Genomic DNA, 15,318 nt, shown 5'->3' with positions numbered 1-15,318 from the left:
AGGCCCTATCAAGTGACCCATATAGATTTTGAGTTTTGAGCACCCTCATGACTTGTTGGTTGACCCATCCAAAAGACCCAACAGGTGACCCAAATAAGTGAAGGTTAAACAAATCAGATTGAGTCTCGTCCTGATACCATGATGAATATCTCTTAACAATTTTGTAGGTGAGCATCTCTACGTGTTCCTAAAAAAAAATATATTTGTTCTGGTCAAGTCACACTAAAAAATATTCCCAATAACAACTTAGGTCAGCAACTGTAAAATGTAAATGGTATTTTAGGGTTTGTGATAGAATCTGAGAAATTTGGATCAATTTTCAGTGTGGACTACTACTACATGGTGGAGACAAAAATATTTTAGAATCAATGACTTTATTCTAACAGGGCTTTAACTTATTTGTAAATTGGATTTGGGGCCTAAAGTGAGTTCAACTAATTTGGAATCAAGGTAGATTAATTACAAATTTTATAGAAAAAAAAATTAGGATTTATGTATAAAGTTTAAGGATTAGAATTTGGCTTAAAAAAATAGAGATTTTTTTTTATTTTGGATCAAAGAATGAGAATTATTCATATACCGTAACACCTTTAAACATTTTTAGGTCAAAAAATCATGTTACCAAAAAAGGGTAGAATATGAAGATGGGGAAAAACGAAGATAGGGTTCACATGTAGTGGCGGATCTAGGCCTAAAAAAAATTATTTTTTATAAATAATTATAACTTAAAGAGTTGATCATTCAAGCGGAAGCCCCTCAAAAGTTAAAACTAAACTCATTCCATATAGATTTAGGCCTAAAATCCTTATTCCCAAGTCCATATGTCCTAAAAAAAATTCGAAAGTGCTGCCCCGAACCCCCATCAAGATTCGCGAGTGTTCATATGAAGAAGTTCCATTCATAGATTGACCTAAAAGGACAAACATTAAGTCACAAACTGTGATGGGAAGAGTTCCAGTTCAATCCCCATGGACCACAAGACCAACAAAGCATTTTTTTTTCCTCACTAGTTCATACAGAAGTTTCTGTTATGCAGATATCATATCAGAGATCAAGTAAATACCTAACACAATCAAGATTACAGATTCTTTACCATATACAGAACAGGCAAATACCTAATACAATGAAAACAATGTATATCTACACAGAAAATCTGGTGGCAACTGAGAAAATCTGAACCAAATACAAACCCTCGCGCAAAAAAGCTGTTGAAGCCATATGAGAAATCAAGAGAGAAACATAACCTACATCAAATCCAAATGCTCTATATGACTAGAAAAGTGGATAGGAAGAGCAGGTGCCTTACATGCAATTTGACCGCTGAATGAAGAGAGACGCCATAATGTTGTGAAATGCATCTATATAACATAGCAGAGAGAAACATTTAAGCATTAAAAACTATACTAGTTTCGCATACACATTGAAATGTCTAGACTTACTATAACTGACAATACGATATATAATGACATAGGACAAAGTTTGACTTCTAGAAAAAACGTTTATAATAACTACATTACAGAGGTGATTATTTACCATAGCTGGCCGCACACACCAAGTAGAAAAACGAACCCTTTAGGATAGATCACTCAACCATTCAAAGTCAAACATGAGGAAATCATCCAGCTCTAGATTTTCAAAGAAACCATTGTCCGATCCTGTTAGACTAGCAGATTGATCAATCTTATCGGCACTTCCTGTTGCACTAGGAACATTTAAATTAACTGAAGCAGGAATCGGATCTGATTCTGATCCTGCTTCATGTGCTAAAGCAAAGTCGCTTGCAATGGCCTTGACTTCAGTTTTGGAAAAGAAGTGCATAAAACCCTCAGGCAGAGTTGGCCTCCTTTCAGTAGGAAAATTGAATGGACCACATTCACCATGAATACAATATCGTGCAGCATCATAGGCTCGAGCTGCCTTCTCTGGGACATCATAAGATCCTAACCATATTCTTTTTCCAGTCTTTGGGACCCTTATTTCAGAAACCCACTTACCCCATTCCCTCCTCCGCACACCCCTATAACGTCCCGGAGGTCTTCCCCGCCGGACGTCTTTAGAAGAAGAGGCCGGAGGAGAGATTGGAACTCTATCCATGGTGGAGGTAACTGAAATAGACTAAAGCAGGGAGGTAACTGAATAAAGGCAGTGTGCTATTTGTGGGGGTTATTAGCAAGATAAGTGACGCAGATGAAAGCAGGTGAAGTGAACTTGATAGTGGCACGTGATGCTACAAGCAGCACGTGGCGGCGAACATACTGTGACATTATCAGCTTGCAAAAGACGTGGAGCTTCCATTTGCAAAGAACAAGAATTTTGACACGAATCAAAGAAAATGTCACGTGTACACGCCTCTTTCTCAAAGAAATAAATGACTTCATAGTAACGGAAGCTATGGTCATATAAATCTACCTTACAAAAATAATCATTTCTGACAGTCAAAGACAGTTCTATAAAAATATAAAATGCACCGATGATCGATGTAAAAATTCCACCCACATTCAATTAATAAATCCCCGTCTCATCATGCTTTACTCGTTAGAATGTGAATATCCAAATGCAAACAAAAATTGGAAACGCATACAAAAGGCTAACTTGATTTTTTTCTCAACCCTTCACATAGATGCTAAAAATAGATTCCTGGAGCCCACCATCCTGATCACAAGTTTTCTCCCCTTTCATATGTCCCACATAAATCCTCACCCGTTGCATACGAATAAAGCAACATCAGAACAACGTACATTGAAACAAAACTGCTTCATTCAGGTTTACATCATCTTTCCATTACATATTCTTGAAGTTAAGCAGAATACGAGGCCAAAATATAGACTAACAGTATATTTGAAACTCACATTTGACTGAGATGATATGACTGAAAATAGAAGTACTGGAATAAAAATGCATTTGACAATGAAAAGGGAGAAAAGGAATGCGGTGTTGCAGTAAGTGGTTTGACATCCCATTTGCCATGCTTCTCGGTCAAAAAATAAAGTTCTGAAATATCGAAAACCTAAGGTTCACTCTTTTTAAAATATAATTCTAAGGACTGAAACCAAAGATTCATAATGCTAATCAGATTCAAAGAAATGAGGATGACCCAAAGTAAGCAATCTAAGCCAGCATTACCTTCTTTACAGTAAGGATTAAAGTTTCGGAAACTATACATTCTTCAAATGGTCTCAACCTTTTACAGAAACTAACTTATTGTTATTAATTTCAGTACAAATTTTTTACTAATTAAGAATCCTTTATCTATGGTAAAGAATTGACTACAAAGGAAACTTCTAAATGTCAGTAATAATTTCGCGAGCCACAAAAGTCAGGTTGTTGCTTCCATTGAGAACATAAATGTCCAAATCTTGATAATGTTCTCGCTAGGACTTCTAAGGGCAAAAATCTTCTCATACTCCCTTCCCCATCTACCAAAACAAGTAGCAAAAACCATGAGATTCTTAACAATTTTGGGTTGGATACTTGAATCGTAAATCTCACAAAAAACTTCCAAGGGTTGCAACTTGTTTTCATGACCATGAGTGACCATGGCCTCCACCGATATCTCTACCACCACCACGGTTCTTCCCTAACCTGTTTTACCCCAAAAGCCTCCCACCATATAATTCACGAATAATGTCCACACTCCACACAATGCAGTGAGTAAATCTTAATCAACTCCAAGAAGATATGTCAATGTAAAGCAGCACATCATTAAAAGTGACAACATTTCTCAATACCCGGAACCAGAAAAGTGCACAAACGGCAGCATAGACCACTGGTAGAATGATAACTCTGACACATATAAGCGAGTAAAAACCAAAATAAACTAAACATCTATGATAATTACGGGTATGCTGAGTAGCTTTCGAAATCCACAGAAAAACTCAGCTCAAAAAATTCAAATACGGAAGGATAAAAAAAACCGGCAATCCAGTTGCAATTAATCGAACCCTTCGATCATAAATTACGAGAAACCAAGTAATTCGTTAAGCAGTGAAATTTCAATATTCTCCTGCCTCTGTCCCCTAAAAAAGGCAATGAATTTAAAGGATGAAGACCATGTACATACCGGAAGAAACAACAGATCGGACTGGTTTGAGCCAAATCGATCTTATTTCTTCAACTTCTTCTTCCTCTTCGTTTCTTTTCCCGGGTCATGACCTCCTGAGAAACTCTACTTCTTTCTCAAGAAGACAAACCATAACCCTCTATGCACATGCTGCTTTGAATGATCCATACACTTTAACAACTCCCATACTTCTCCAAACACACAAATTTCACAAGATACTACACCAAGAGCAAAACTAGCTAGCTGCTATATATTTATATAGTTTTGAGGGTCTCAAAGTGAGTCTCAACTACCAATTCATTTTAATGAGGGTTGTCATGTGAATGGTGTTTGTCTTGAAGAATTTACCCTAAATAAAGAACCTAGACATTTTGCCCCAAAAAGGGGTTGTAAAATGTAATTGAATTCTACATGTTAGGTTTTGGGTTTTCACATGTTCGACCACCAACTTGGTAGGTGGAGAAGAGAAGATTAATGGTCAATGAGCTGTTTGGCGCATAATCTATGAATTGGGTTTGTTTTAGGGTTTTCTTTTTTTTTTCCCTCAACACCTGAGATTATTAGAAATGTCCATAAAAGATCGTATTCGTTAATTATAACCATAAAAGAACACCTATGAAAGTAGAAAAATATAAAATACATGGATTCGCCAATTTGAATTGGAATTTATTATAAAGTGGTTTAGGTGGGCAATTAGGTTATCGACTCTTCGAATGGTAAGACTCGATACTGAACATCCCGCTATTCCCGCCAATAATTGTATAGACTCCTATACTAATTATTTATTTAGGTTCATACATTTGTTCATAGAGTCTCACTGAAGAGGGGGTGCCAACGATTGCTAAGTATTAGCAAATGAGTGATGTCCATGTATCTATGTGTTATGAAGATCTATGTAACACATAGATACTTTTGTTTTGTTTTTGTGTTTGAATAAGGATTTTGCAGGATTTCTCCTCTCTGGATTCCGATCTCCTCCATCTGTCGTGAATCTTCAATCATCTGCGTTTCCGATGTTTTCGACGACATCTACTTGGAATTTTAGTGATGAGTTTTCGGATCTGTTGGAGTTTTGGCCTCTCTTGTTGCAAAGGAAGTTAGGATCCATAGAGTAGATCCAAGTTGTAATTTATGCCTCTCTTGTTGCAAAGGAAGTTAGGATCCATAGAGTAGATCCAAGTTGTAATTTATGTGTTTGTTTTTGTTTAGTTTTTTGTTACCCGGCTTCGATCAGTGGAGTCGACTCGTTGGACAGTGGTTCGGTGATCTTTGGTGTAATCCAGTGTCATCCAACAATGTCTGACGATTTCCGATTTAGTGTTTGTGTTTTATTACTTTGTTATTGTTTTTTTAGTCCTTACGTTGTATTCCACCTTTATGGTAGCTGCGAGTGCCTACGAGTCTCAGTTATTCAATTTATTGGGTAATCTAATATAATAGGTCTATCACCTTTTTTTCAAAAAAAAAAAAAATGATGGTGTTGGTTTGATGGTAAAGTGCATACTAGTCATGCTCTACTACCATAGTTTAATCCTATCCCGGAGTCATCAGCTCACACATGAATTATATATATGAGTTTGTTACGTATGCATAGTTTCAAAGCTAGAGCACAGGTCCCATTTGAGTTTTTCCAATACACACCAAAAAACGATAGTGACTGCGGATCTCATCACACAAAAAAATTCAACCGAAAACCCAAACCTTAATCGATGCATATTGTATGGGCCTTTTGGGCTAGGTGGCTCGCGGGCCGATAAGCCCATGTAAAATCGCCGCGGCTTTTGTATTTGTAACCCGAATCTGACCCAAGCAGTTATTTCAGGTTTCTCAGGAGGTCATGACCCGGGAAAAGAAACGAAGAGGAAGAAGAAGTTGAAGAAAGAAGATCGATTTGGCTCAAACCAGTCCGATCTGTTGTTGCTTCTTGTATGTACGGTCTCCATCCTTTTAATTCATTGCCTTTTTTAAGAGACAGAGGCAGGAGAACATTGAAATTTCACTGCTTAACGAATTACTTGGTTTCTCATAATTTATGATCCAAGGGTTCGATTAATTGCAACTGGATCGCCCTTTTTTTTATCCTTCCGTATTTGAATTTTTTGAGCTGAATTTTTCTGTGGATTTCGAAAGCTACTCAGCATACCCGTAATTATCATTGATGTTTAGTTTGTTTTGGTTTTTACTCGCTTATATGTGTCTGAGTTATCATTCTACCAGTGATCTATGCTGCCGTTTGTGCACTTTTCCGGTTCCGGGTATTGAGAAATGTTCTCACTTTTAATGATTTGCTGCTTTACATTGCCATATCTTCTTGGAGTTGATTAAGATTTACTCACTGCATTGTGTGGATTGTGGACATTATTCGTGAATTATATGGTGGGAGGCTTTTGGGGTAAAACAGGTTAGGGAAGAACCGTGGTGGTGGTAGAGATATCGGTGGAGGCCAGGGTCACTCATGGTCATAAAAACAAGTTGCAACCCTTGTAAGTTTTTTGTGAGATTTACGATTCAAGTATCCAACCCAAAATTGTTAAGAATCTCATGGTTTTTGCTACTTGTTTTGGTAGATAGGGAAGGGAGTAAGAGAAGATTTTTGCCCTCAGAAGGCCTAGCAAGAACATTATCAAGATTTGGACATTTATGTTCTCAATGGTTTGACATTTATGTTCCCAATCGTCTGCTGGGGGAATCCACCAAACCAACTTCTCAACCTTCAGCTTCTTCATACCAGCCAAACGACCAACCGCATCATCCGTCAGCAAGAAGCTCTTCACGTTGTGCAGAATAATATGCATGGGAATGCATGGGATGTAACGGCTCAACAAAGTCCTACTTTCGAACGTTAAAACAATATGTTTGGGTTAAACACTAACATCATACACATCTAGTGAGTTTATATCTTGAGCCAAAAGTTCCCAAAAAATGAGGCAATTCCATAAAGCAGACAATAATCCAGGAAAGCATACTCAAAATCGACAGGAAAGCACAACTCCAAAGATGGAAGACATTATCAGTTCTTCAGCCAATGTTTGATCTCATGGTATCACAAATCCACAGCATGAAATTAATAGGTTTGAATCCTCTTACACGCTATAAACAACTAATTAAAATTAACATTATTCATCAAAAAAAATCCACATCATGAATCCAATAGAACGCTTATTCATCAAAAAAATCCACATCATGAATCCAATAGAACGCTATTAGTAAAATATGCGTGATAAACCAGCATCTTAAAGCAATTTACAAACATCTGTAGTTTCTAACCAACACTCCAGATATTGTCAGCTTTTTTAATCACGAATGAGTAAAGACATGGCATCAGAAAATCAAATGCAGCAATTCAGAAAGAAGAAATAGACACCCTTTCAGTTTAACGGAAAAGAAAATGTAAAGAATATAACACGTCTACATACGCAATCTACATACCGTCGATGGTTCTGATAGAAGTTCTCTATCTGATAATAAACAAAAACAGGACCTTTCATATCCTTAGGGACCTGCAAAAATAACCAGTCATGCAACTTTTGCTGAACAATAATTCAAGTATAATTTGGAAGCGAGCACGGATTGCTCTTAATGTAGGAGGTAGTAAGATATGACATGAAAAATAGAAAAGGAATTAGACTAACAGTCACAATCCTGGTACAGGTCTTGTTGGTTTCACCGCTTTGGATATAGGCAACGTGATCACGACTATATTTGCCAGGAATGCACGTTTCATCATACCAGTCCACAATTTCCACCACCTACAAGTCACAGGAATCAAAATTTCATGTTGGAGATTCATCAGTTGAGAATGATATGGACTTTGTAATAGAAAGCATACAGTTATGAGGATCTTATACTTACGCGCTCTGATGCAAACAAGGAGACAAGACTGATAGGGATGAAAACACAGCCAATGATGATAAATGTTGCAACGACCTGAAACCATCGTACCAAAATAACAAAGAAAATAAGAAACAGAGAAGAAAATTTGAGCTTGGAAATAGAATGTTCTTTCTAAAAACTTATGTCAAATAAAATGAAATGTTAGTAACTAACTAGTAAGTCATACCCATCCTGGAGTTAGAATTGGTTTGCAGGCAGGAAGTTCTTGCTGCGTGAACTTTGAATCTGCAGAAGTAGGCACATATCACCCGATTAAAAATTCATAAAAGTTCTCTTGAATATGAACAAACAAGATTCAACAACATAGGAATAAAAGATAAAAAGGTTCTATAAAAGGAGAGTAACGAATTTATACAAAAATCAGTCATCTCAGTGAACCATCCAATTCATCTAATAATATTGAGTAAAGGAGGGCATGAGAGACCGGTAAAACAGCTAATGTGATGTGCAAATATTTAAACATGCATTGTAGTAATAGCATCAAACATTCGCATTCACCAAAAATCTGTCATTTTAGAATAGAAAAAGCACCACAATAATTGAAAAGTGCCATAAAGAAGAAATCAATTCTCTTGATAATCAAAGCTTTAAAAAAACTAAACAATACACATGCATAAGGCTCCCGCAGTGGACAATGTCGGGGACAGACAAGATGTACATAGATCTTGTCCCAAATAATATGTGGAGAGACTCTTTCGTGGAATTGAACTTGTTTACAATCAAAGCTTTACAGCCCATTAATTCAAAACAATACATGTGGACTTGCAATATCATCAATGGCAATGACAACGATAACCAGAGTGAAAACTGGAGCCAGAAAGCAATTCTGTTAATTTATCGCCTTTATCCTGTCTGGCGAAATCCACTTTGCTCCTCAAAAACTAAACAACACCCAAGGAAAACCCACATCTATAAATAAAAAAGAATCACTTTTTATATACAATACATACACATGCAACATCATGTTCATATATTGGAGCTCATAAGTTCTTAGCAGAGATCAATGTGTGTATTGTGCAGAAATATGAAAGGATAAAAGGGTGATCACATTTGGGTCTTTTGGAATTCTTTTTGGCCGCCGAGGACGGTTCTGAATTGGCACCATTAGCGCCACCGCCACCGCCACCGCCCGTCGCTTCGTTGGCTTTCATGTCAATGATCACTGCAGGCTCCAGCGTAACTGAGACAAAAATGGAACTACTTGGAAAAAATAAAATAAAATTGGTTGGGTTGGGAGTGGGAGATGGGACTAAACAAGGAAAAAACGGTAAAGAAGCGGACATCACAAATAACAAACCGACAAATCCTTGATTTCAGATTTTGGGCCTCATTCGTTTGAAGAACTTTGAAAGTTTTGGGTATTGGGCTTCAGGGGCTAAAGTTCCAATCTTCAAAGTTCCATCCATAATGTATTGGCCTACTGGTTATCTATTATTCTTAGACAACTTGGTGACAGTATAATTGATTATCTCTTCAGAAGATTTAAAACTTTGAGATTGAAAGTTCAAACCAATCAGTTTATTGAGATATTTCATTATGAAATCTTGATTCCGTGGATTTATCCTACTTCTAAGCCCAATCTTATCTATCACAAGTATGTTACAGACTGTTTTGATAACTCGAGATTTATGTTTATTCAACCAATATGATACGGGCTCTTTTGACGACCGAATCTTTATGTCCATTCTGCTCTCCTAAGGCCATGCGGAAGCATTTTGAACAAAATTTATTTATTTATAATAAAAATAACCAGCAAAATTGGAAAAGGGATGTATCACAGTATCAGCCGTACACGTGGAAAATCGTGCTGGCTCTAGGGTTTCTCGTGATGTCATTCTAATTAGGCTCGCGCCTATAAATGAACCGCGCTCTCTTTTCCTCCATCAGTCACTCTTCCAGCGCTCAAAGCTAAAGGTGCCGTCTTGGCATGTTTAGGGTTTATGCTCCTCCGCAACCCTTTGGGGTTTAATCTCTCCATATTGGTATGAGTTTATTTTCGATTTTCGTGATTGATTTAGTGTTCTGCGTCATATACTGATTACCAGTGCTCGCAATCACTGAGCGCTGCGTATGAGTTGATGCTACAGTAGGTATCTCGGTCTCTGCGTGTTCTGTAGATGCTTAGCTTAGTCGTCTTTTTACTGCAGATCTGGATATATTAGATCTCTCTGTTTGTTTTGTGCGTCTCTGTTGGACAATTTTGTGTGTGAGAATTGGTGTGGATGGAATTGATGATTATTTCCCCAGATGATCGAAGCTGAACATACTGAGCGATTTTTCTCTCGTTCTCTCGAGAGTCCAAGCCAAAATTCTGATCCATCAACCACCTGTCTCTCTGTTGTTATCTTCAATTTTCGAATTTTCTTTTTCGATTTCGAAATTTCGATGATTCAATGTGTTTTTGTCTATATTCAATTTTGTTTGTGATAATTATTGAGATGGAAGTGATGATTATTTCCCCAGATGATCGAAGCTGAACATACTGAGCGATTTTTTTCCTCATTCTCTTGAGAATCTAAGCCAGAACTCTGATCCATTTAATCTCCAATTTTTGATTTTTTTTGTTTTGATTTTGAAATTGCGATGATAAATGGGTTATCGCTATTGATACTCTTCAATTTTGTTTGTGATATTTATTGAGATGGAATTGATGATTATTTCCCCAGATGATCGAAGCTGAACATACTGAGCTATTTTTTTCTCTTAGTCTTGAGAATCCAAGCCAGAACTCTGATCCATTTTATCTTTATCACAATTATTTCTTTTTTCTGTGTTTTTTTTAGTTTTGAATTCAATTTCTGAAAAAAGAAACAATTTTGATTGAAAATCCCTATGAGGAAGCGAACCCATTGATAGGAAGTGCCGTATGACACTTTAAATCAGCAGCAATCACACTGTGTAACCTCTTGATCCCATCCACCAATCAGCGATGACTTGGTCGGGACCAAGTCGCCTCCAGTGTAGTGCTGTCTGGGTGATTTGAAACGGGACTCTGAGGGTTTACTTGATTTATGAATGTATATTATTTTGGTAAAGTCCGATGCCACGTTGACGGTAGTTCATAGTGGGCGGTGACCGGCAATGCTATGATTGGACTGAAAGCAAGTCTCTTGTTTCGTCTCTTGATAGGAATCTGTGGACCCCTTTTAACCTTTGGTCCCCAGAGCCGATTTGGGCGATTACATTTTATGTATGAAAGCTGATTTGTTCATTTGTTTTCTCATTTGGTTATTTAAATTGGTTTATTAGTTGTTGAAACCAACGAGGATTATCTTATTTAGTTGGAATTACCGGCTGAATTTCATTTGATGTCACATATAGACTGGCTTTCTGAGGCTTCATATATACTAATATTGGTCCTTTTTGATAATTGAATTATTGTTCAGCAAAAGTTGCATGACTGGTTATTTTTGCAGGTCCCTAAGGATATGAAAGGTCCTGTTTTTGTTTATTATCAGCTAGAGAACTTCTATCAGAACCATCGACGGTATGTAGATTGCGTATGTAGACGTGTTATATTCTTCACATTTTCTTTTCCGTTAAAACAGGGTGTCTATTTCTGCCTTCTGAATTGCTGCATTTGATTTTCTGATGCCATGTCCTTACTCATTCGTGATTAAAAAAGCTGACAATATCTGGAGTGTTAGTTAGAAACTGCAGATGTTTGTAAATTGCTTTAAGATGCTGGTTTGTCACGCATATTTTACTAATAGCGTTCTATTGGAATCATGATGTGGATTTTTTTGATGAATAAGCGTTCTATTGGATTCATGATGTGGATTTTTTTGATGATTAGTGTTAATTTTAATTAGTTGTTTATAGCATGAAAGAGGATTTAAACCTATTAATTTCATGCTGTGGATTTGTGATACCATGAGATGAAACTTTGGCTGAAGAACTGATAATGTCTTCCATCTTTGGAGTTGTGCTTTCCTGTCAATTTTGAGTATGCTTTCCTGGATTATTGTCTGCTTTATGGAATTGCCTCATTTTTGGGGAACTTTTGGTTCAAGATATAAACTCACTTGATATGTATGATGTTAGCGTTTAACCCAAACATATTGTTTTAACGTTCGAAAGTAGGACTTTGTTGAGCCGTTACATCCCATGCATATTATTCTGCACAATGTGAAGAGCTTCATGCTGACGGATGATGCGGTTGGTCGTTTGGCTGGTACGAAGAAGCTGAAGGTTGACAAGTTGGTTTGGTGGATTCCCCCAGACGGTTGAGTGAAAGTTAATAATGATGGTGCTTTTCGGGCTATTCTAAATTGCACTACCATTGGAGGTATTATTTGTGATAGTGCCGGAATCTGGTTAGCTGCTTTCGATATGAATATGGGGCTGTGTTCTGTGCCTTATGCTGAGTTATGGGGTGTGTTGATTGGTTTGGAGTCGGCTTGGGAGTTGGGCTACAAGAGGGTTATTGTTGATGTGGATTCTAAACTGGTTTCAGATATTCTCATTAGTCATTCTGTTTCTGTGAATGCTTTATTCCATTTAGTGGGTCGCATCTGAGAGCTTTTACACAAAACTGATTGGCGGGTTGAAGTCAGACATGCCTATCGTGAGGCTAATCAATGTGTTGATAATTTAGCTTCTCAGTTTAGCTGGGGGTACTCATTACTATATGTCTCCTCCTGCTTCCTGTATTCCCTTCATGAGGGCTGATTATGTAGGGGTAGCTTACCCTAGAATGATGCATGAATAAATTGTTTCTCCTTTAGATTAAAAAACGTTCGAAAGTAGGGGAGTGAAAAGTGGGAATATAAGGGAAAGATTGAGTTCTAATCTGACGTGATGGATTTTCATTACATAGTGTAGATTAGTAATGCTTGCTAAATTTCCAGTTCTCCTTGCTCTTTTTATGGGCCATGTTCATGTCTTCATCTAGTAGAAGCTTGTTTGGGGCACCTCAGACATGGACACAAACAGAGCCATTATCAGCCTAGACTAACACATTTATTTCTGTTTCCCCGTTAACTTTAGAGATGTGAGTCTACTGATTCTTATACTTGTATTCTGTTCTTAAAAAGTGCATGAACCATCTCCTGCATATCTATGCTCTCCCTTTCCATGTGACTGGAAATTTTGGATGTGATTCTTCCTATCTAACACAAGTTCTCAGTTACCTACACAAGTAATCGTGTTATCATGTGTCTGAATGTTTTCATAATTTCCTATGTTTGACACAAGGAAAATTGCCTCCAGATATGTCAAAAGTCGTGATGACCAGCAGCTGCAGTCTGAGAATGCAGAATATGGATCAAAGGAGTGTGAGCCTGAACCTGGCACACCAGATTGACCTATTGTACCTTGTGGCCTTATTGCATGGAGTTTGTTCAATGACACTTACAGGTTGTCAGTAAAAAACAAGGCGCTAGAAATCAACAAAAAGAACATAGCATAGACAAGTGACAAAGAGAGAAAATTTGGGTCAGATGTCTATCCTAAAAATTTTAAGAGCAGAGGTTTGATTGGAGGTGCAAAGCTCAACTCGAGCATACCTGTAAGCACCTTTATGCTCTTTCTTTCATCCGTTTAAGGTACTAGCAGTTTTCCCCATCACGTATATGATTTTTGTTAGTGTTTTCTTTCCTTTTCCTCTTTCCCCCATTTTATGATGGAAAAATAATTTTCAATGGTTTTGCTATGAATAGTTGAGTGAACAAGAGGATCTTATTGTTTGGATGCGTACAGCGGCATTGTCAACTTTTAGAAAACTTTATGGGAGGATAGAAGAGGACCTTCGAGCTAACGATGAAATCTCTATTATAATAGAGAACAACTGTAACACTTACAGCTTTGGAGGAAAAAAGAAGCTGGTTCTTTCCACTACAAGTTGGATAGAAGGAAAAAACGATTTCCTGGGCGTAGCATATCTTACCATTGGTGGACTGAGCTTGTTCTTGGCAATAAGCTTTATCCTTGTGTACGTTTTCAAGCCAAGGTGAGTTAAACGTTCAAGATCTTAAATCATCCATTTGTTTCAATGGCTAGTACATAATAATTTAATAATTGAACTTGCCAGAATGCATTGTTTTCACATCCCTGTCAAAAAATGATCAAATTCTTGATGCATATTTTATCACTCGTTCCAATAATCTACCTTTTGCATGTACTTAAGTTGTCTCTTGTATGCAAAATCATAAAAGTACACCCTTCTAAAGAGTTCCATGGAAGATAGGTTTCTCATTTACTAGGTGTTGGATAATTTAATTCCAAAGTCTTGGGAGTTATGTAGCACCCGTCTTGAATGGACGGGATTACAAACCTATGTATTGTGAAGCTTGTTGGTACTAAACGAGCTACCGAGTGCCAATGGAGCTAAGTCACTTGCCCCGCATCACCCAGGAAAAGATGCGAAGTACATAATATAGATCAAACTTCCAAACTAATAACAAGCGCTTTTCTTAGGTTCAAACTAGTATGGACTGGTATTGGGTCTTCGAAAACAAAGCCTTGCAGACCAATATAGGCTCGCTCGCACAGAGCGGACAAGTGTTACTAGTGCAGAGGGGAGGGCCGTTGCATGTTTTTTTTTTAATGCCCTTGATCAATTTGGCAATCATAAACGTGTTGAAGCCCATATTCTGCTAGGCTTAGCATGCAAATTTTGCAGTTCCAAACTGAAACTGTTTAATAAGTGCTTTCTGTGAAGCATTAATGTCAACATATATCCGACTTTGGGCAGAGATAGTTGGCTTAAACATACGTTCCATGCAATTTTTTCGATCTTTTTTCTTGTGTAGATTATTGTAACCGACTTCTTGGGCTATGAAGAACTGTTTGTATTTCTTATACGTCAAGTTTGAAATGGTGTTTTGTGTTCTGGTTGCAGGCCTCGTGGGGATACGTCATATTTGTCTTGGAACAAACATCCATCAGGACATGTAAATTAGGGCTGTTCTCAGCTATGTTACCACCTTCCCGCTATATCTCTCGGATAATTTCTGTATCTTTCTTTTTGAGTGAACCTACTTGGTATATGGTTTCTTCCATCATCCATATCTTCTGCTTCAAACAAAATGCATTACATTACATATTCTTAAGAGGGGATTGCATGATCGCATTTTAGTTCATTGTTATATGGAGCTGACTGAGTCATTTGAAGACTAGAGAAGTTAGACAAAAGGTGAGTGGATGAAATTTAAGCTTCACTTGACGACATGGTAAATTCGGACAAAGTTTAACGCATGGCCACAAAGGTATTACTCTCAATGGGAATCGAAACCTCTACAATCCATATGGTCTGTCCCTAGAGAGATTTTCGACGCATTTTTGAGAATCTCTAGGAGATTCATCACTATGCTATCACCCTGCATCTAGTCTCATCATGTTCTCTACTCATTAAACTATCAATT

At 37.4% G+C, this 15,318-nt stretch overlaps 1 protein-coding gene, 6 non-coding genes and 1 pseudogene across 9 annotated transcripts; 7 read left to right on the top strand and 1 right to left on the bottom strand.

Annotated features, from left to right (window-relative positions):
* Window positions 1–886: 886 nt before the first annotated feature.
* On the bottom strand, window positions 887–9,205 carry LOC119999160 (ALA-interacting subunit 1-like). Of its 3 annotated transcripts, XM_038846678.1 has the most exons (7): window positions 9,003–9,201; window positions 8,121–8,179; window positions 7,913–7,987; window positions 7,693–7,809; window positions 7,490–7,560; window positions 1,307–1,358; window positions 887–1,205 (listed from the first exon to the last, which is right to left on the bottom strand). In XM_038846678.1, exons 1-7 carry the CDS (start codon window positions 9,103–9,105, stop codon window positions 1,116–1,118), a joined length of 567 nt encoding a protein of 188 aa, XP_038702606.1. In that variant the 5' UTR covers window positions 9,106–9,201; the 3' UTR covers window positions 887–1,115. The 3 variants fall into 3 exon arrangements, with proteins under 3 accessions (XP_038702606.1, XP_038702607.1, XP_038702605.1); XM_038846679.1 differs by lacking the exons at window positions 887–1,205; window positions 1,307–1,358 and adding an exon at window positions 2,475–2,750 and having other exon boundaries at window positions 9,003–9,199; XM_038846677.1 differs by lacking the exons at window positions 887–1,205; window positions 1,307–1,358 and adding an exon at window positions 5,199–6,892 and having other exon boundaries at window positions 9,003–9,205.
* A 625-nt stretch (window positions 9,206–9,830) lies between these two features.
* Window positions 9,831–15,036, top strand: LOC119998821 (annotated as a pseudogene).
* Window positions 10,177–10,274, top strand: LOC119999188. Its single transcript, XR_005468362.1, has one exon. It is a non-coding gene; the product is annotated as a small nucleolar RNA Z103 (small nucleolar RNA).
* Window positions 10,393–10,491, top strand: LOC119999186. The gene has a single exon (XR_005468360.1). It is a non-coding gene; the product is annotated as a small nucleolar RNA Z103 (small nucleolar RNA).
* LOC119999187 lies at window positions 10,596–10,693 on the top strand. Its single transcript, XR_005468361.1, has one exon. It is a non-coding gene; the product is annotated as a small nucleolar RNA Z103 (small nucleolar RNA).
* On the top strand, window positions 10,782–10,847 carry LOC119999200. The gene has a single exon (XR_005468374.1). It is a non-coding gene; the product is annotated as a small nucleolar RNA U49 (small nucleolar RNA).
* On the top strand, window positions 10,989–11,141 carry LOC119999198. The gene has a single exon (XR_005468372.1). It is a non-coding gene; the product is annotated as a small nucleolar RNA snoR2/U65 (small nucleolar RNA).
* On the top strand, window positions 11,210–11,296 carry LOC119999193. Its single transcript, XR_005468367.1, has one exon. It is a non-coding gene; the product is annotated as a small nucleolar RNA snoR77Y (small nucleolar RNA).
* Window positions 15,037–15,318: the final 282 nt, after the last annotated feature.

This window comes from Tripterygium wilfordii, chromosome 5 (assembly GCF_013401445.1).
Source record: "Tripterygium wilfordii isolate XIE 37 chromosome 5, ASM1340144v1, whole genome shotgun sequence".
In the NCBI taxonomy this organism is placed as follows: Eukaryota; Viridiplantae; Streptophyta; class Magnoliopsida; order Celastrales; family Celastraceae; genus Tripterygium; species Tripterygium wilfordii.
The sequence above is the reverse complement of the archived record's forward strand: the minus strand, read 5'-3'. Positions and strand labels throughout refer to the sequence as shown.

Bases quoted from the DNA above. Each gene is read 5' to 3' on its own strand.
- LOC119999160 (XM_038846677.1), bottom strand. From the start codon at position 9,105: ATGAAAGCCAACGAAGCGACGGGCGGTGGCGGTGGCGGTGGCGCTAAT. The intron at 8,180-9,002 runs GTGATCACCCTT...CTACTTCTGCAG, and splicing joins GAATTCCAAAAGACCCAAAT to ATTCAAAGTTCACGCAGCAA. The intron at 7,988-8,120 runs GTATGACTTACT...CGATGGTTTCAG, and splicing joins CAATTCTAACTCCAGGATGG to GTCGTTGCAACATTTATCAT.